The sequence below is a fragment of the Melospiza georgiana genome, chromosome 4 (genome assembly GCF_028018845.1).
Source record: "Melospiza georgiana isolate bMelGeo1 chromosome 4, bMelGeo1.pri, whole genome shotgun sequence".
NCBI classification, from domain to species: Eukaryota; Metazoa; Chordata; class Aves; order Passeriformes; family Passerellidae; genus Melospiza; species Melospiza georgiana.
In genome coordinates, this window is record NC_080433.1 from 51,302,527 (window position 1) to 51,323,000 (window position 20,474).

At 39.6% G+C, this 20,474-nt stretch overlaps 1 protein-coding gene across 1 annotated transcript in view; it reads right to left on the minus strand.

Annotated features, from left to right (window-relative positions):
• Positions 1-322: 322 nt before the first annotated feature.
• ANO6 (anoctamin 6) overlaps positions 323-20,474 on the minus strand; it is a 68,784-nt gene continuing 48,632 nt past the window's right edge. The window contains exons 8-20 of the mRNA XM_058022062.1: positions 20,039-20,173; positions 18,650-18,755; positions 17,367-17,427; positions 13,927-14,072; positions 12,428-12,505; positions 10,746-10,971; positions 9,694-9,863; positions 9,051-9,148; positions 8,281-8,411; positions 7,285-7,490; positions 3,053-3,252; positions 2,487-2,592; positions 323-1,563 (exon numbers count right to left, since the gene is read on the minus strand). Coding sequence (XP_057878045.1) covers positions 1,357-1,563; positions 2,487-2,592; positions 3,053-3,252; positions 7,285-7,490; positions 8,281-8,411; positions 9,051-9,148; positions 9,694-9,863; positions 10,746-10,971; positions 12,428-12,505; positions 13,927-14,072; positions 17,367-17,427; positions 18,650-18,755; positions 20,039-20,173 — 1,870 coding nt within the window. The 3' untranslated portion in view covers positions 323-1,356. The remainder of the gene's footprint in view (positions 1,564-2,486; positions 2,593-3,052; positions 3,253-7,284; positions 7,491-8,280; positions 8,412-9,050; positions 9,149-9,693; positions 9,864-10,745; positions 10,972-12,427; positions 12,506-13,926; positions 14,073-17,366; positions 17,428-18,649; positions 18,756-20,038; positions 20,174-20,474) is intronic.

Below are 20,474 nucleotides of genomic sequence, written 5' to 3' on the forward strand. Positions count from 1 at the left end.
CAAAATTACAAACATAATCACCTGGTTTATAGAGCACAGGCATATTTTTCTTTTTTTAAAAGGTTTTGGTTTTCATGATTTATATAAATTTGTTCATTAAAACTGTTAAAAGAGAAAGCAAGTTAATAATCTGCAATATCACTTCTTCAGGCACAAAATAGCATTCCACATGCTTAATCTGTAATTCCCTAATTCCCAGTTTGCAGCTGGAGCCAAAATAAGGGAGGAGATCGGCAGCCTGATTTGAAGATGACTGATGGCTGTAGCACATGCCTCCATACCCCTGACATCCTTCCATATTATTCAAAGCTTCACAGCATGGTTAAGGCCTATGAAATGGTTTATTCCAATCTCCAATTCCAACAGATTCATAGTCTTGTCAGAATTTACTTTATCACGCAATGTTGTATCAAAATGTTCAGCTGCACATTCGTCCTATGTCAAAACCTCAGGGAAGAGCACGTTCTGGCGTGAGAGAAATGCAAAAGACAGCCCTCCACAAATATTGATTTAGTATGTGAAAAGACTTTTAACATTTATTGCTTTTACAGGTAGGAGACCTTCAGGGCCATGAGCATTTAGCTCAGAATGGGCGAGTGAACTAATGAAAGAACATTGACTGCAGAAAGATAAAATGCCTGAGTTTTCTACTCACTTGGCGTGCTGTAAGGTCAGTTTGTATGCATTGATTTCAAAGGCAATTCTCCTGTTTACACAGAGATTGATGAACAGGATGGGCTTACAGTCCTGTTGCTTCTTGTGATCCAAGTCCATGATTAATTGAAATATCTTGTTATCCATTTAAGTCTCAGTATGCATAGCTAATTCAGAATAGCAAACAACCATGCTTAGTATGTCAACTCCAATGGCTTAACAGTGGGATTTTGAGTTGTATTTTCTTCCTTTTTCCTTCATGTTTTGGCTTTTCCTCTTCATTTTATAGCTGAGGTCTGTATTAGCAAGCAATCAAAACTCCTTCATTGGATGCGATGGTATTCTTATAGCAAATCATTCTTGTTCTTAAGGTTTATTCAAGTTAGACTAGTTATCTAATAGCTGATGCCTAAGAAAAGTAGAAAACAGCCTAGGTGTTTGGGAATTAATCTGCATCTTCTTAAGAGGATAAATAATTTTCCCCTTTTTCTTTTTTATTTTTTTTTTAATATGTTCTGAAAAGCTGTTTTAAAAAAAGATAACTCTTGTCTGCATTGCAGTGGTTGCATTTGTCCAAGGGAAACTGAGTATGTAAGAGCTGCAAGAAACAATGTTTAGTACATCCAAAGTGCTTGATAGCTATTGGTAATATCTGGACAGATATCAGCTGTCCAAGTACTGTTATTCCATATGAAAAAGTACTTATTCATCTTTAGGTCGGAAAGTGCTGTCTGCTCCTTTGATGATTTTGTCAGCTATTTTGCCCATGGTTTTTTTCACACCTTTGAGATCATTCTCGTGTAATAGTTTCTGTGTGAGGTACTTCTCTCGTTTGACCTTGCTCTTGGTCTTCTCCGATACATCCGGAATTACATATGAAATAATAAACTTCACAAAGTATATGACATGCTGGGAAAGGTGAAAATGAAAAAAATGTCAGTCAGGCTGAACAGGACATTATTATCATGATAAATGAAATGTCACTTTTTGTCTTAAGACACTGAGCTGACTCAGTGCCAGTATCTAAAACTGTAGAAAAAGATTTCAAAAAGACATGACTAATAAGATAGAATAATTATCTGATAAACAAGAATTTCTGATTTTCCAATCCTGATTTGAGCAAGGACTTCTCTGCCTGCTTTGGGGAAACCCTGGTACACAGTGCTTCCCTCCTGCATGGAAACACTTTGTACAGTTTCCTATAAGATTTTTTATGTTTGTTCAAATCACTCTGGGGCAATTACTTTTCTCTGATACAGGAAATCTGCTCGAACCAGTTTCTGATTACTTCAGTAGTCCCTGTATCAGGACCTAAACACATTTTATAATTAAATAATACTCAATATTCCTCTCTCTTCGTCTTGGACTGATTTCCATCTTTCGTAAGCCCAGGCTGTAGCTGAAGAGGAAAGAGCAATTATTTTTTGATGGTCATCTAGAGAAGATCATTTCTTGCAGGGACTGTCTTTATAGACTTCACTCTGCCATGTATTGTACCTGCATTATGTACGTGCATTACAAACAGGTATCGTGCACATGCATTCAGGACGCTGTGTGCAAACTTCCTCTAAATACATGTATTCTATTTCTGCCACTAAAAATTATTCTACAGTTCTTGAGAAAAGAAGCTGCAGCTCTGTGGGGCAATCTTCAGCTGATGTCATGATTTCAGGGAATTATTTTTCCAGTGTTGCTACTCTTAATTTACATCTCCCAAGTTCTTGCTCATGCTAGCACAGATCACAGCTGTGCCTGGACCGAAAGCCTCTGAAGGATTCTCCACAGGGAGGGAAGAGACTGAATAGGCATTGCTCAAAGCCCCATGCACTGACCTCCATGACGATGATGAAAGCCAGCTTGGCTGCAATGACATGCCAGTAGTATATGTTGTGCTCGTACTGGTGCTGGTGACCAGGAGGGTAGCGGAGATCCCGGTATCTGGAAGCAAACGGGAAAGTCAGGAGCTGTCTCTGGCATCTGTGCAGTACGGCACTGTGGCCAGAGGATGGAGCACGACATGGCCCTGCTTCACGTGTCCAGAACAGTCAGCTCGGGGAACTGCTGCGATGGGCAAAACCGTATCTGCCAGATAAGCTATATTTGGCTGAAACGTCGTGGTTTTTTTTGCCATTTTATTAAGAATTACTGATAAAAATTGTAAGGTGCTTTTTTTTTTTGGAAAACTATCAGCTAGGAGAAAGCCTAATTTAAAAAAAAAGAATTTTCTGAGTAGCACTTATGGGTGAATACTTCCATTCCATTCAGCCATTCAAAATAAGCTGGGTTCTCCTGTGTTTTAATGTTTCTTAAGGGATATTGTTTTCTGAATTAGATGGCCCAGAAATAAAAACAACTATTTTTGTAATTGGAAAATGACAAATACTTATTTGACACTTGCCTGCAAGTTGTTTGTTTCCCGAGCCAAGGGGAAGAAGGCTTGCTTTCATTCTTGAAGTCTGATATATTGAAGACAGAAAGTGTGCTGTTTATGTACCCCTCCATAGTGTGAGTGCTGTGGCTCCCGTAAGGAGGGACAGAAAAGGACCAGTAATAAACCAGACGAGGAATCATGTCAGATGTAAAAGCAATGATCAAAGCCTGCGTTTTAGACAGAGAAGACAAAAAAGCAGAGCAGCATTAAAGAAATAAGCTTTAATATGCATTCCTTTGCCATATACTTATCATCTCAAAAGTTAGCATAGGAGCTAAAAATAGAAAATATGTTCTTTTCTCATCAGTGGCTGTTCATTCTGTAAATGAGCATGTAAGTCTCTCATGGGCACAAAACAATCCCTTTCTGGCATGTGTACTCTGTACAGTTCCTAAATTCTGCTAGCTCTGCTGAATGTCTTAAAACAGCTATACTATAAAACACTTCTTTCACATGCATGCAGAGAAGATCGGCAAATGTGCTTCTTATGAGTACTAATGAGATGCTTGAAGAAATTCTGCCTGATTAAACTAATGGAAACAACAGAGGAGTTTTTCAGTAATAGAGAATTAAATGTCACCAGGTTCTCCGATGTCTGAGTAAAGGAATTAAATAAATTAGATATATAACTGATCCATCTCTGATCCTAGAAACCTCCCACCCTTTCTGAGGTGCTAGCCAGCCCAAATTCATCTTGGTACTTGTTGCCTCCTACTACAGCGTAGTACATGTGGAAACTACTCTTGATGCCAAGATAATTTTTTTAGCAGCAGCTGCACAGTGCTGTTTTACATGACGTGACCATTTGTTTTTATCTTGCTCCCAAGAGAGTCCCTGTCCTACTCAGTCTGCTAGTCACAAACTGGGTAGGAAATACGATCTGTGGGTTTGTTGTGGGAAGTCTTTTCTGAACTCATGAGCTTCCCAAAACATCCTATTCTGGAGGACAGGTTAACTATGTTTAATCCAATTTCCTCCCCTGCTACTTCAAGTTCAAAAGGTTTCCCTGTGAGGAAGACTTTCCACTGGCAAGACCTGCAGCTGAGTATTTAGCAAGAGGCTGCCCAGCCAGCTCATGACAACAGGCGTCTCTGGTGCCTGGCACCTGGGAAGGAGCGACCAGCTGCACTCCAGCAGCCCCAGAGAAGTGTTTTGTCCCATACCAGGATAAAAATACCCACTTGGCAACATGGATGGAAAGAACCAGGGCAGAGACAAGGAAGAGAAAAGTGTGAAGTAGGGATCTGATGAGATCAGGCGTGAGGAGTTTTAGGCACAGATGTATAAAAGAGGCAGAAAAAACTACAGGAAAATCATAGGACAGAATTAGGGGCAAAGTCAAGCAATAATGGGTAACAGAGGAGCACAAAAACTGGTTCATATCTGCTTCCTATTCCCCATCATGCCAGTCTGTAATCAATGAGATCTGTATTTCCTTATTTTGATGACATAGGACAAAAAAATTTCCATTTTTGTGCAGCATTTCCAGCCAGACAATCCCAGCCTGAGGAGGTATTTGTAGCAGTTGCTGAAAAAGAGAAGGGGAGAGAGGGGAAAGGGTGAAAAAAAAAGTGGATAACTCTTCTACAGTTCCTTGAACAATGCTTTGGTGGCAGTGCTAGCTAAATCAACATCCTGCATCTGCCTCCAGCAGTTGACTTGTGCTCTGTGCTGGCTTGGGCAGTCCTGGGCCCATTCAGCAGACCAGATGAAGATGCTGATCTGACTGGGAATCACCACTGGATCCTTTCCCTGGTCTGATTCATCATGTGTCTATACAGCACTTGTGCCAGCACAATGCAAGAGGCAGGACCAAGGGGAAAGGACAGCAAAGGGAAAGAGCAGGGAGTTGAAAAGGGGGCAAGACCCACCCTACCTCAGGTAGCACCACTGCCAAATGATGAATAATATCCTAGTGTCTGACCTTTTGAGTTGGCTTACTTTGAAGAACCAGAAAAGCTAAACTGTAGTTAAGATAAAAGTTGCAGAAACATTCTTTCTGAGACTAAGATCTGTATTTAGTTCTCCAGAATATGGTTACAAGTGAGTTCAGCTGAGAGGAAGTTTGGCTGATAAGAAATAAAAAGAAGGCATCCTAGGTCTAAAACTCATTGAAAATTTTCAAGGATAAGGTGTTTTTCTTGTACTGCACTTTGGCTTAAATCAAATGTAGTTGGCATGCACTTTTAAAAACTGTTTTTAAGCATTACATGCCAGTGTGAAATGAAGTGAAAATTATGTGTTGTTTATATTTACATGCCGAGTAGGAGTTTTTGACTGACAAGAAGTATATAGTACTGTGTCTTGCAGCTGCAGGGAGACGACCTCACAGGTAAATTACTCTGTTTTTAACTCTGAAGTAGAGTTAAAAGTAGAGTACAAGTAGAGTATTTGTAGTCTGAATTACAAGCATAGAAAATTTTTGTTAAATAAACTTTGTTTATGTTCATTAGCTCATCTAGTCAGACCATAAATGAATTATTATCAACTTAACAGTAAGGCAAAAAAATTTCTTCTCCCTTTGGACCAAATGAGTTTGATGCTGCTTCTTTGTATCAGAAGGACACTGGAATATGGTATTTACAGAGCATAATATTTGATCTTACTGAATCTTTTTTGCAAGGCCCCAGGTCTCTCATCATCCTAAATCTGAGCCTTGTCTCACTCTCCTCCCTCTCTCAGAATGATCTCCAGATGTGCTCCGGAGAGCTTCAAGGACAGAAATACGAGAACTAATCCTACGGCATCCTCTCAAAGGAAAAACTTTTTTCCTCTTGAATTATGGGCTGCATTTCAGACTATTGCACTGGAGAACTACAAACAAACAGCACATTCTTTGCTTCCCAAGCCTTACTGCACACAGTTTTCCATTTATACCATAACTAATTAAAATCAGTCTTCAAATCAACAACAGATGCAGTAGCAAGTCCAGTGCCTCACGGCAACTCACAAAACTGGTAGCTTTGTGCAAAAGTTGATAGCAGCTGCTACAAAGGTAACATGCATGAAGGAGAAGATGCACCAAGGGGAAGATGATACACTACCCAAGGTGTGTAAGGTAAGGCAAAATCAAGGCAGGGTTGTTAAAGACTGGTGACTTGGATCAGTTCCTGGATGTCAAACAAGGAAAGAAACACACTCAAAGGAGGGAAACAGCTTCTAGCATTTGCTCAAGCACATGGCTTCATGGCCCACACTTCATTAGCAATAGATACCAATCTCTTTGAGGTCCTCACAACACGTGCAGCGGGGCTGTTGGAACGTGGCAGTCTCTGGAGCTGAGCCCCTCGCACGCCACAGCCCCCAGAGTGAGCGGCCGATGCCCTGCTTGCACACTGACATCACCTGCCAAAAGCAGGGCACAAACACATTCCTCACAGAGGCCTACACATGGCCAAGTCAACGTGAGGTCACCAAAGCCACTGTAACTCTGCCCTGAATATCACGTGAACTGTGATAAGGCACAATATTTTAAAGCAATCTTAAGATACATGTTCAACTTCTAGTTTCATATTGGTATTACAAGATCCAGCTGGACTGACTAGGAACTACAGTTATCCAATAGCATAACATATTTGGATCTCTCTGAAAACAGAAGAAAACAGTGACCTTGTTGAAAAAGGCTATTATTCCCCATGGATAGTCTGAGGTGTTATTGTGCCTGCAGAAGAAAGCAGTGGTCATTATTCCTTTATAAAAGGCCAGCAGCAAGAATTTTCTGTAAGTTAATACATACTAGCTCCTGTTTAGTAATCCACAAATAATCCACAGTGATAAATAATAATGGCTTATTTTTCTTCCCACAATGCAGCCTACAAATTAAATAATGGTGAATTGATACAAAAAAAGTGAAATGTCTGAATTTCATTGTTAGAAGTATATTGATCAGAATTTTTTTCTTAATAATTTCAAGAAACTATTGAAAAATTCTCTTAAAATTCAGTTTATTGTGTACTTAAAAAATTAAGTACAACTGAAGAACAGATTAGAGTCCAAATTCTCAGAAAATTCATTCTGGTACACAATTTTGAACACACGTGGTATTTTTCGGCACACAAGAAAGAAGCTGAATTTCTGTTTTAAGAACGTGTGCCTTAAGGATCATTTCAGTTGCACTGCCACACACAGCATTCCCACATTTGGATGCAGCACCTGCAGAGAAGGCATTTTCTCTTTGGCAGCTGCTGCACCGTACTTACGTTGGTGACCACGGCCAGAATGGCGATGCCCTGCAGGATGGGCTGCCAGGCCCCGATGTCCTGAGCCTTCTGCGGCACCATGCGCCTGAACTGCGTGGTCAGCTTCCACGCATCCAGCCGGATTTCCAGCATGTTGTTCATGAGAGCCAGCAGAGGAGCCAGGGGGAACGACGCCACAAACAGGGTCACAAAGCCAAACTGAATAACTGTGAAAGGGAGAGGTTACATGCATTGATGAGGCTTTCATTTCCTGGAGATAAGCAAGTGCAGGCATGTATGGTTTTTATACTCCAAATTCAGGTGGAAGAAAAAAGAAAGCGTAGCTCGATTCCTCGTGACTCTTTGGGATGAGAAAATAGTAGCACAACAGTACCGGAGAAACTTGCTAGGTGAAGGCAACAGGAAAATATTACAAATCACAACACAGCATGAGGAACTATTCTGGGTATTCAAATATCCATTTCTTTCTGACATCTTTATCATGAAGACCTGGAAATCTCATGACTATCTGTACTGAACTGGAAGGCCCAAACCAACAATCATCAAACTGGTGTCTGGGTACTGTCTTAAGCACACTGGCAACGTTGTCATACAATGGATGGTGGCAACAAACCAGCCACGGCTCCGAGGTTACCAGCAACGAGTCCTGGCGACTGCAGAGCTCCAGCAGAGCAGTGTGACACAGGGCTCTGCTGTGCAGCACCAGAACGTGACAGGGCTCTGCCCTCTGAATGCATTTCTCACAGGATTAGGCAAGGAAGCAGCAGCACTCCTCCTTGTACAATCACATGCTGCTTCCTAGTTATAAAATGGATTAAGGCTTAGCTGCTTAATAAAAGCTTGTAATACCACCTGTAATGGCTCAATCAAAACTTGTCTCAGAAAACATTAATGTCTCCTCTGCCCACCATATTCCACATTGCTTGTGTGAAGATTTTCTTTAGAACATGTTTGTACCCAGCAGTGGTAGTGAATCCAGACTAAACTGTTCCTTACCCATTTCAAGATACTCATAAAATAGTCCAAGTTTTCCAATGGGTTGGAGGTGGTAGTCATGCTCCCAACGGGGAACAACTTTTTCTGATCTAGCAGCTGCAGAATATCTTCCAATTAGATTCTTGACCAAACTATCAGACAGGGAGAAAAGGAACACTAACATTGGTAAAAGAACCTAAGAAGTCCAGTAAACTCAAAAAACAAAAAAAAAAATTGCATTTCTGCTTTTACATTTCTGCTTGTAGATTTAAACAACAGATTTATTTATTTATGAATTATTCAAAACTTTCTTCCTAAGAAAGGCAACTTTTGTTGCCTTACCCTTCAAGTGGGTTTTTACAAGCCATAAATAAGAGTGTAAATATACCAGAATCACAGTGATTTATATCTACTAAATGAGTTAAAATAGTAACTTATACATGACTTTTAAAATCCCAATGTATAACAACAAATCATTCCAATCAGTATTAAGCAAGTCTTCAGTTTAATATTGTCATAGCTTTTACTACCTCAGTTTTGAATATGCAACCTGAAACACATCAAGTTTGACGTGCAGAGGAAGGAAGAATTTCTGATTAGAATTACAATCAGTTAAAACAACAGAGACAGCAGCCCAGACTACCCGACCAAAAAAGACTCTGAAGACAAGTCTTATTCTTTCAGAACACAATATGCACTTACCAAACTCAGTGACCAAATGCCTGAAGGCATCAAGCAAAACAGTGTTTTTCAACTATGAAAGAGCAGATTACTTAATAATTTGAACTTACGGAACAAGCACTTCCTGAATGTTGTTCCAGATAGCTTTCCCTCCCACTATGATGGCAAGCTGGGTTGTGAGCTCCAAGAGACATCCACCTGGATCACACTGAAGGTTGGGAAAGACAGGAAAATTTTTTTGAGGTTGGGTAACTTTTCAAGTATGCATGAAATATTTAAAATTATGCATCTCTGATTTATTAAAATAACATTACTGAAACCATTCAAAGAAGACTGTCTAGGCAAACTTTTCCAGTAAGGTATGCAAAAGCCAAATCCAGGCCACATATGGTAGGTTGACAGAATACCAGTGGAAGAGTGAAATACCAGGTTAAGTCATGCAGCTCTGTGCTATCACCAGGTCAGGGTCACCCAGCAAAACAGGAATGCTTCCACTGATATTCTCTCTTTTCTCTATGCCTAGTCACAGATTGTAGGACCATGGTAAAATACAGGTTTTCTGAGTATGTGCAATACATTTCTAAGCCCAACTGGTCTTGTGCCATACTCTTTCATGCTAGGGGTTTGTAAGGAGGTAAGTTGGGAGGCAGTCACTTTTAAACCCTAAGGTTAAATATGTACAACTATGTTTTACTTTATACACTCCAAACTGCAGCACAATACCTGGATTAATTACACATTCTACATTCTTACCTCTTCATTGCGATACTTTCCCAGCCAATAAACTGGGCTTCCAGGGTGACCCACAAATTTACCCTTAAAGAAGGCTATGTAGAAGCATGAAGAATAGTAGTTGACAAACTGGAACAAGAACATCTTTGTGGTCAGACTGTTTTCATAATCAGTCTGTGTCCTTGGAAGTTCTGCAATGGAAAAAAAGTAAATAAATTATAAAAAACCCAACCCAATCAACAAGTAACCTACAAGCTGTTCCAGAGCCTCAGCTGCAAAGTATCTGTAAGCCTCATATTCCTTTATATGACTGAGAGCATTATCATTTAGATTGTACCTAATCCCCATGTATACTGTAACCATTATATAATTCTAAAACTCTATGGGTTGTAAAAAGAAAAGAACTTGTTCCCTGACAATAAAGAAAGAGAAGAAGCAAAAATTCTAATAACTCAGGGGAAGAAAAAGCACCCAAATCCAACGGACTCAACAAAGATGCAAATGTAACACTTTGAACTGATGAAACAGTATTAAGTGAAAACACCAAACTACTACACGCGTCTAAAGTAAAATAGCTATTTGATGTTGATGGCCTGGATATAGAGAATAATATTATTTGTTACTGTTTATCTGTTTAAGAACATCAGAGTGGTATGTAGCTTTGGAATGGTGATATTAGTTCACTTATTTACAAGAAAATAGCTATTTTCCCCATAAACAAAAGCTAACATAATTGAACGTGTTATGCCTTACTGATCTGTTTTCATAAAGCTTGGTTGTTGTAGTAATTTTCTTTGTTTTGTATTTTTCACAAGCACAAAACTGTAAACAATCCATCTTTCATGCTGCCTATGTAAGGCCTTTTCAGGCAAAGAGCTGAATATCATATTTCTCTGACATTGAGAAAATCTATATTAGAAAATTTCTAGGTGGTATCATGTGATTTTTGTGGGAAAATTCTGGGAGATGTGGTACAGGTGTTCACCTACTGCAATACCTACTATACATATAAATGCTATTTTTTCCTAGCTGTTTTACCCCACGTTTCCACCTGAGGTAGAGCAGCAGCATACCGAAGTCAGTGATCAGGATTGCCACTTTCTCGTAGACGATGTTGAGAATCATGATGACAACGAAGCTGATGAGGGAGGCGGTCACTGACGTGGCCGTCTGCGGAGTCAGGTACTTGCGGAGCGCCTCCGTCCCATTGACGTGCTGCGACAGCTTTGAGGAGAACGCCAGGAAAACTGAGAGCCTGTAGACAATGATTCCAACAACTGAAGCAATAATCAAAAGGATCTGCCAAGGGAATGCAAGAAAATATATTCATGTTCAACCACCGACGTTAGGAAAAAGTGAGTTCAAAACACTTTTTATGATAGGCAAAAGGAAAGTAATTTTGTGCCTGTCATTCTATTGCAAGAGGATGATCAAATAAGATACAAAGCAATAAATAGAGAATCCATGAAAGAAGCATTTTTTTCATGTAACACAGTAAATCTGCAGGAAAGAAAAGAGATGGTCTGTTTTATGACTAAGAACAAGGGTTTTTACTGATGTAAGCCAATATAACAAGAAGTGTAATCAAATCTTGCACCTCGAGGCATGTGATGGGAGAAAACTCTTCATATTGGACAATTGGCAGGATGGCAAATGTACTAGTGAGTCTACATTGATTATGGAGGGGGCTGCACCTTCTCTTCCACATGATACTATTACAGACTACAGACCCCATCAAAGGAAAAGAAAAAATTTAAGCCAAGTCATGTAGTCTGCAGGAATTGCAGTAATGATCCAGGTACCCCATCTTGCTTGCCATCTCCTCTTTCTGTGTCTCTTCCTGCTTTTATTTTTTGCTAGCTCTCTAGCTATTGTTCAGTTTAAGGTCCACAGGCTGTGTATCTTCTTTTCACTATCTCAGCAAATTGCCATGAACTACCTTCCCTGACCAGCACTCAGTAACTGTGCAGTAACACAAGTGACAAACCCAGAACAAATCTCTTCCCTGCAACACGGAGTCTGCCCTATTTAAATCCAACTGCAAATGGGTATTTCTTCCTTTGTGTTTAAAATGTGCCAATGCTGAGGCTCTCCTGGGCTGCCAGACACCACTCTATCTCCTCTCTGCATCCTTTCACTGAGAATGAGGTCTTTTCCAGCTGCTATATGTGCTACAGATGAGGAGCATGCTAAAACACAGAGCTTTTCAAGGCAATCTCTCTAGGCCTGCTCATTGTGTTATATATTGTGTCATTGTTGACTGGAATGCTTTCAAGGTTTAGTTTTAATTAAAGTAGCAGCTCTGGAAGATTCAAGAGCTCCCAGCTTTGCTCTGTTAAGTGAAACACAAAACCTGAAAGAGGTCATGGACTGTGAGACACAATATGGAAGAACACAGCTGGAACAAATCAGACAGAAACTAGCAAGGAGGAAAGCATATAAACCAAAGTCTTCCCCTTACTGCCCCCCTAAAAGCAAAGGCATTTGTCTTAAAATAATGAAGGAAAAATCAATGGACCACCTTCACAAGCATAACTCACAAGCTACAGCTGCAGGATATTTTGATACTGTACGCTAATGACTACTGGGTGACCACAGCTACCTTCTCCATGTGGGTCCATACCTTATGGGCTTGATTTATGCATGAGATGGAAATCCAGCTGAACCTGCTCCATTCTCATTTTTTGTTCAGTTCAGGAGGACAGTTACTAGAAAAGTGAATTTATGAGGGGAAAGAATAAGAGAAGAACTTTACCCAGAAGAAGATGGCACTTGTACAGAAAGTCATCCGCACACACTTCCCACATGCAGTGTATGGCACATGTTCTTCTTGCTGTAAAAGATTAGGAAACAGATCAAGGAAGCACACAATCCTCTTTCATTTTTTTTTGTGTGCTCCAATTGAACTCTTTATTATACTGAGGGAAGTAAAAAAGGAAAAAAGTACCTTTTTTTGGTTTCCTGGAAACTCAACATTTATTCACAATTTCAGAAGTCTTGCCTGATTATAGGTGTCTTTTTTGCTGCCCCTTCTAAGACAAAAATGATTTCTATAGAGGTAGAGGGTCCTCAGATCTTATTGACTTCAGCCATTACAGAGTACATACTTCTTTTGAATGGACCCATCCTTCTTGGCTGATCATGGCATCCAAAGTAATTATCTTTCAAACTTCAATGGCTAATTTAGCAGGCACTAAAAATTTTGGTCCTTGATCTCTGTATTTCTCAATGTATTCCATATGAACAATGGAATGACTTCCCCAAGGAAAATGACTACCTCAATGTGGTAGTGTGAAAATTCACTGAGTCTTTAAAGAATCTCTGAGGATCAAAATAAAATATTTTAGCATATTCTTCACTCTTTGAACTGTCTGGAAGGAACTTTCTAGCTATGACTTTATATATTCAAGGTGGCATAGGTTTACAACCTTTTTGATAGCACAAGATATAAAAAGAAGACCTGTATAGGATAGCTTCAACTATGGCAGTTAATTTTGAAACTTTTCAAGTCCCTCTAATAAACATCACTATAACGTGGATGGAATGTGAAAGCAGTGCAAATGATTACACAAAAGACAGAGTAATCTATTGACAGAGAATAATAAAAAGTGAAACTGAACTTGAGTAAGCAGCCAAAGCTAAAGCTACCGAAATGTATAATAAATAGAAATCTAAACTAAAATCCTCATAAATATGAATCCTCAGTCATTGAAATGAGGCTTATCCTTGTCTCTGCAAATTTGTTGTTATTAATCATAATTTCATCCATATGCACTTAGCAACAATAGCTATTTATACATGTTTCAAACAGAAACATCTTCGGTTAAAAAACATTCCTGGCATAATATACAATAATGCATTGTTTCCCTTTATTCACTTTTTTTTTCCTGATGCATTTCTAGGTAAAGATAGCAAATGCTCTGTGATCTTGGCCTCTGGCAGCAACAATTAACAATTTCTTGGGGCATTTAATAAAGTAGACTTAGTCTTCTAAGCTGGGGATGATGCCTACTTCTGTTTACTTAAGACAGAGGAACCTCAGCAGTTCAATGTCCTCAAACAGGCAACTACTTTAAAGTGCTTTCAGTTAGATTTCAATTCCCTCTCCCTGCATCTGTACTTTATCAAGTCACTCTTTTCAGACCAGCTTACCAATTTGAGGCACTGCTGATTTATGAAGCTCCAGTCCTGAGTCACCATTTTCATGGTGTCTGCTCACAGCATGCCTACACCAGTTGTCAAAATATTCCTTACCTGAGTGATTTCATTCATCACTATGTGAGTGCAGCGAGCTTCGTATTCTGGGCGGACCTGCTCCTCTTGCTCCAAGTACTCAACTGTGTCCCATTCATACTCCAGCTCAGCCTGCCGTCGCTTCCAGAACTCCAAAAAAAAGGTAACTACCCAAAGGACAGACAAAATGAGCAATACCACATCAGTTTGCCCCTCTGGGCTATAACACATGGCTCAGTATTCCATACAGCTTTTCACAGACATGGAATAACACCTTTATTGGCTAATGCAATGGGTGAAAACAGCTGGATCTACTCCTATAGGCAATTATGAAGTTGGTTGTATATGTACTTTAATACAGGAAACCTGAGGTAAATGGTGGTGTAACCACATGCTAAAGAATGTATATACTTTATCTATGTATTTTCTTTCTGCCTGATGCAAAAATATGAGCACTTTGGATTTTATATTACAGACTGTTTTGAAAACGTTTAACATGGGATACTTAAGAAACTAAATTGTTTGGAAATGTGAAGACAAAATGCTGGAAAGTGCACACTTGTAGAAAAATTAAACTCAGTATCTGAAAAATTGTCACAGGGAAGAGCTCATGCTCATTCACGCTGCAATTTTTGTGTAGACAAGTTATGAATTTGCAGGCTACAAAACCAATGTCTGTTCAGGTAAAACTGCTTAAATACAGCTGTCTTTCCTGCTCTGCTAGCACAAACCTAAAGAGACTGCAGCTCTTTGACATGGCATGGAGCTTAGAAACTCCCTGGGCTGGGCCAGCTGTTTTCCTGGACTGTGCTCCTGCAGCTGGAAGTGCTGAGGATCAGGTACACAGATGCCTAAGTGGTAATGGTTAAACATGAATGCAGCCAAACTCATGACCTTGTCCCAAGACATTACACAGGCAGATCTGGCAGCAGAGGCAATGACAAAGCCAGATGGGAAGGCTGGGAGGAGCTCAGGATGCTGGGTGTCAGTACCCTGCTCCCTGGCACACACCTGGATGCTTCATTCTTGAAGAGGGTGCAGTCTCAGATTAAATGAGTGGTGCGGCTCTGCAGCACTGTTTCCAGGAGGAGTAGTACCCAACCACTGCACTTTCATTGCTCTCATTGTCTGGGAGTAATTAGCCCTACAATTTAGGGTTTTTTTCCTAGTTTGGCTCTTCATTCTGAATGATGAAACCTCAGCAGCATGCAGTTACAAGTCCGAACATTAAAGGTTATGTCTAAAATCAGGTGTGGTTGAAAAATCCCAAACTGAAACATTTAAAAGACAGGAAACTCGATGGGCTGGGCTGTGAGATGACCTTGGCATCTGCAAATGCAAAACTCCAGAAAACCCTGCTCCCCTGATTCCTCAGGGGCCGCTTTCACGAGGACTTCCCCACCCCTTCATGCTTGGAAGCAGCAAGGAACTGCAAGTGGAGGACCAGATTCTCATCTGCTTTCTCTTGCAGAGCAAGGACATTAGTCTTCCATAAAACTTTAATTGCTGCCCAGCCCAAATCACAGGAGTTTACAGGCTACACTGATTTGCTCCAGCTGCAAATTCAGCTGCTGCTGGAGAGCCCAGAAGTGCAGGGACTCCTTCTGTGATGATAGCCTCACATGCTAACTGTGACAGAAGGGCACATAACACAGGGACAGCTCTCCCCTATTAGCTGTGTTGTGTCTTCCAGAGCAGGAAAGGAGCTGCTGCTGGATTTGCCATTTTCCTTTTATTTTGAAGCAAGACTGTTTCAGCAGTGGAAACACATGACATTTCAGAATCAGGAGATCAAAGCAGTCATTTAATGTCATTTTGAATGGTGTCCCCTTTTGTGTGCTCCCCAACACTGCCCTTCAGGCTGGCCCAGGTATTCTGCCTCTGAAGCTGTGCCACCAAGGTCTGACAAGAAGTGCCTCCACTAGAGAACATTTAACTGACCTTCCTCAGTGAGGGGACCCAGGAATGGCAGCAAGTGAAGCAGAAGCTGCCTCATGCTCATGACCTCTGCCAATCTAGTCTCACCAGCAAAGGGAGAATTGGCAGAGCATCAATGTATAAAAAGGGCTAACTCCTGAGGCCAAATTTCCTGGTGTTTTATAGTGCTTTAGGATTTTTGAAGGGAATACACACAAGAAAATATGCTCTTATTAAAGTGTATTGATGCTAATGATGCAATAATATATCTAAGATTCTAGTATTAATTTTAATTGTTTTGGACAAGGAGGTCTAAAAAAGTAATAGAGCAAGATGAAAATTACAGCTGGAATTACACCAGGACCATGGGTCATTTGGATGCAGTACAATTTTGGCTGAATTTCTGTAATATAATTCACCTCTTTATATAGTGGACTTAGCAACAAGAATACTAATAGACCTTGCAGCCATCTCTATAACCATGAAGCTTAACTTTGTAATTATTGCTCCTGGAACCATTCTTCAAAACAGGAAGCACAATTTTAATTAAAAACCAAATTGCCAATAAATTAACTCTTGACGTGATGGGAGAAGATTACATTAGTATCAAACTTCTAATAACTTTTAATTTAGTGAATTCCCTGCTGGTATTTTGACTTCAGCATATGTTTAGGAAAAAAACTTCCTTTTAAAGTTATACATTTCATCTTACATTTCTTTAAAGGAAGAGTTATTTTGAAGCACTTTAGGTCATCATAGGGAAATAAAACTAAAATATGTTTTACAAAGGAAACAAATTTTGCATTTTTGTCAGCCTATATATGAATTCAAAATATTACATGAGACACATTCTCTATAGCACCTGGTATGCAGACCTAACATGGAACTTAACTTCCACAATTACTGGATAAGACATTGCAATAAAAGCCAATTAACAAAGCTGCTAATATGAATAAAATAATTTTTTCCTAGGGAAATAAACCTTGCCTAATCCCTTGAATATTAGCACTAAGTGTTTTCACCTGTGGGAAACATCCTGGTTTCATATATATTTTCTCCGCTAAAAGATAAATCTAGTGCTTATAACCTACTACACTTTTTACAATCAACTTCTTAACTAAAGACAGAAGGAAAAAATTCCTGGGAAGTATAACAAATGACTATTTTTCAATTGCATTGTGCAGTTACACAGCTGTTAATAGCACAAGCATCTCCATAAGTCTTTGGGAAAAAACCCAGCTCCTCTGACAGATATACTTAAGCATGTGGCTGGCTCCTGCTGGATGAACATGTAGCAGTATTGACCACCTCCCTCAGACTTTTCTTCAAGTCATCAAAACAGAACAGATACTGACGACTAATTAAGACTACAATTTTTTGTTTGTTTGTGATGAGTTTCTGTGAATGTGCTTGTTTTCTATGGAACTACTTTCCAGTGAATTCCTAAGTGCTAGCAAATGAAGTCAGTGCAAATTTATCTTTGGCTGATGCTGGAGGCTTGGCCAAAATTAGACAACAAACCACAGTTGTTGAAACTGACTTACCCCATATTCCCATAAATACTGCAAACACCAGTGTTCCATAGCTATCAAATATACAGAGTTTCTGGAAAAGTGGAAAAGAAAAAAAAAAATCTTAAAATATAACTGACCATTTTTTATTCTTCTACACTAACCCAGAACAGAACCCAGAAGCTGCTTACTGAAAATGTTGATTTTCAGTTTTTGTGTAGTTTCATAAACAACCCTTGTGGATAGTGTTTCCTCAATTTCTGTCCATGCACACCACTCTCCAGTAAATAAAGGAAATTAAATGCAAAGTTCAGAATTAAAAATAAAAGCCATATATGCATTATGAGTGATAGTAAAATGGAGTGCTATCAAACTTCCTTCCATCTGGTGCTTACTAAGAGGAAAAACAGTGCTTCTGGTTTGGGAACGCAGGATAGAATTATGGATTTTTAGTACAGCCACTAAGGCCATGGGCACATCTGGTTCTCATAAGCAGGATAACAAATAAGTTAGTTAGTAAAACCACACTGATGAAATACCTTTGTGGTCACTATCTCCCTTTTTTTTTTCCATTATAGCTTTTTCCCTGCAATCTTATTTCTTTTACTATGTAAGTGTGCGGATGCAGCACATTAAAGTTGGGCAAAATATTTTTGATGAATAGCTGAAAAATTGCAGTTTTGGGACTGAATCTACAGAGAGGAATGATGAAAGGCTAACATTAGCTTAGTGAGACAAGGTAATGGGGAAAGAAAGTGAGGTTCCTTTTGACAGGAATAAAGAGCAGGCAACAGGACGTGGCTGAGTGACAGCTTCTGTCATAGCCAACACCAGCCTCCCCTTGTACCCATCTTCTCCTTGGCAACACAGATCAAATTCAAGGCAGGGATCCAGATAACTTCTTCATGCAGGGAGGAGGCAGAAATTAGAAATGTCAAAATAAGCTTTAAATGTTTCCTTAGGAAAATTGATTCAGTTACTGGATCAAGGCTTTAACTGAATCTTTCCTTCCCTCAAAATGAAGTACCCCCAAATGAAACCAATTTTCAAATGAAATAATTTTATTCTCCTATCAAATAGTGGTAACAATGTTAACTAAAAAAGATTAAATTTTTCATCTTAGATCAAGTTGGAGCAATTAATGTTGTTGTTGTTACTTTTTGAAGTTGAGTCACTGTATCAAAAGGAACAACTATTTGCACGTTTTTAGCAGTTCTTCAGGATACTGATGGAGGACCAACATTGCTTTATATGTAGCTCTAGGGAAAGTGCAACTAAAGATCAAAATCATGTCTAGAAGCTGTAAATGGAGTTACCTTGGATGATTCACAAGTGATGGTGAGGTTCCAGTAGGTACATGCTCTATCACACTGAGGGCACATTATGATATTACCTCCTATGTTGGGGTCACATACTTCTTGGCTAAAAACAAAACTAGTCAGTCACTCACCAACACTAAATAATTCTTTAGTCCTTTTTCACACATGAAGACAGTGCAATAATCTCAGGGAATTAGGGAATAATTTACCAGTAATCTCCACCAAAGAATTCCACCCCTTGCCCTGGCAACACATCCCTATTTCCATTCATAGTCCTCACCTCAAAAATGGATGACACATGAGGAAAATCATTTCCATCCCTTGTACATGGTGATAATTCTCAAAACTGCCTACACTAAAAATAAAACTCTTAAATAAAATTCTTAAAAGATCTAACTCTCTTCAGTAGGAAGCCCACAGTTGCTTGCTATTGTGGCAAGTCTAAAGGGAGAAGGAAGAGCAGCACTGCCCAGCAGAACAAGGAATAGCTGCAGAGCCCCAAGGGCTTCCTAGGCCCTGTGGTCTCCTAAACAGGATCAGACTGGAAATTGTGCAGAGGGGAGCTGCTGCAAGGATTCATGGGTTTACAGATGTATCTCCTGAGAGATGGCAAAAGAGCTGCCATCTCACACATGCTAACCCAGCATGGTGGAGACCAAAGGTAATGTAATTACTTCCTACCTTACATCGGGGGATGAACACCAGGGAGGGAGCTGAGCTGTTTAAATGAATTATAATTCTGGCAAAAAGCTAAATGGGTAAAAATTGGGCACAGGAGTGGAGCTGTGGAATAGCCCTTCAGCATGGAATGTGAGCACCCTTCGAGGAGGGATCTACAACTGGATGGTCTGTAGGTCCTTTGACACAATGCCATCATTTTTTTTTCCCTGGGTCTTTTGGCCATGATTGAATTTTGTTGTGTTCTGATGAGAGGATCTGTGTCATGGCTATGCCTTGCATTCCAAGGTATCCTAAGCAGCTGAAGGCCCCTGTGCTGTTGCTCTTCCTATATTTTACCAAATTAGAGGAAAGAAACTTTTAACATCTTTGGGTAGGATTACCACAGTGAAAATTATGTATTATGCCAATTCGTATTGACTTCTGATTGTCACTCTTTTCTTTGTGTTTCTACACCAGGTATGGTGAACCTCATGCAAAACAGAAATAAAATTATGAAATAGTAAACTCCCAGATGTCTATCACTGTAATGGTCCATGGATATCCATTATTTATCTAATATTTTATGCCTTTGTTTCAAATCCACCATGGCAGTTGTTCTCGGGCCCTTTAATTTTGCTTCCTTTATTAAGCAATGTCTTGCAAGCCCTGTACTGTCCCCCTGTGTACAGGACTGACCAAAATTGTATGTGATATTAAACCAGGTACCTCCATGTGCAGTTGTCCCTTGTCAGGTATCCATAGAGAAAACAGCCAACTCCTACAACTGCAGCCACAGTCAGCATATTTGTGTAAAAGCCCAGCCAAGCAAAGTAGATGCCAATTTTCTCTCCATAGTATTTCCTGTAGAGGAGAAAAGTGTTGGTTTTTTTTTGTTTTTTTTTTTTTTTTTTCCTGAAATGCAAGTAAATTTGCATTTCTGTTTCAAATGGCTCTTCAATTCACACATTTTATGCCAACCCATATTGTCATAGTGCTCTGGTTTCAAGTTTGGGGTGGAATAACATTGCATGCTTTTGTAAAAGGATAGAAATGGGGGGGGGGGGAAAGGAAAAAGAGAAAAGATCATGGCTTGCAAAGAAAAATTTAAAGTGGTTGCCTTTTCATAAATCAGCTCATCATGAAACTAGTCTCAAATTATGCT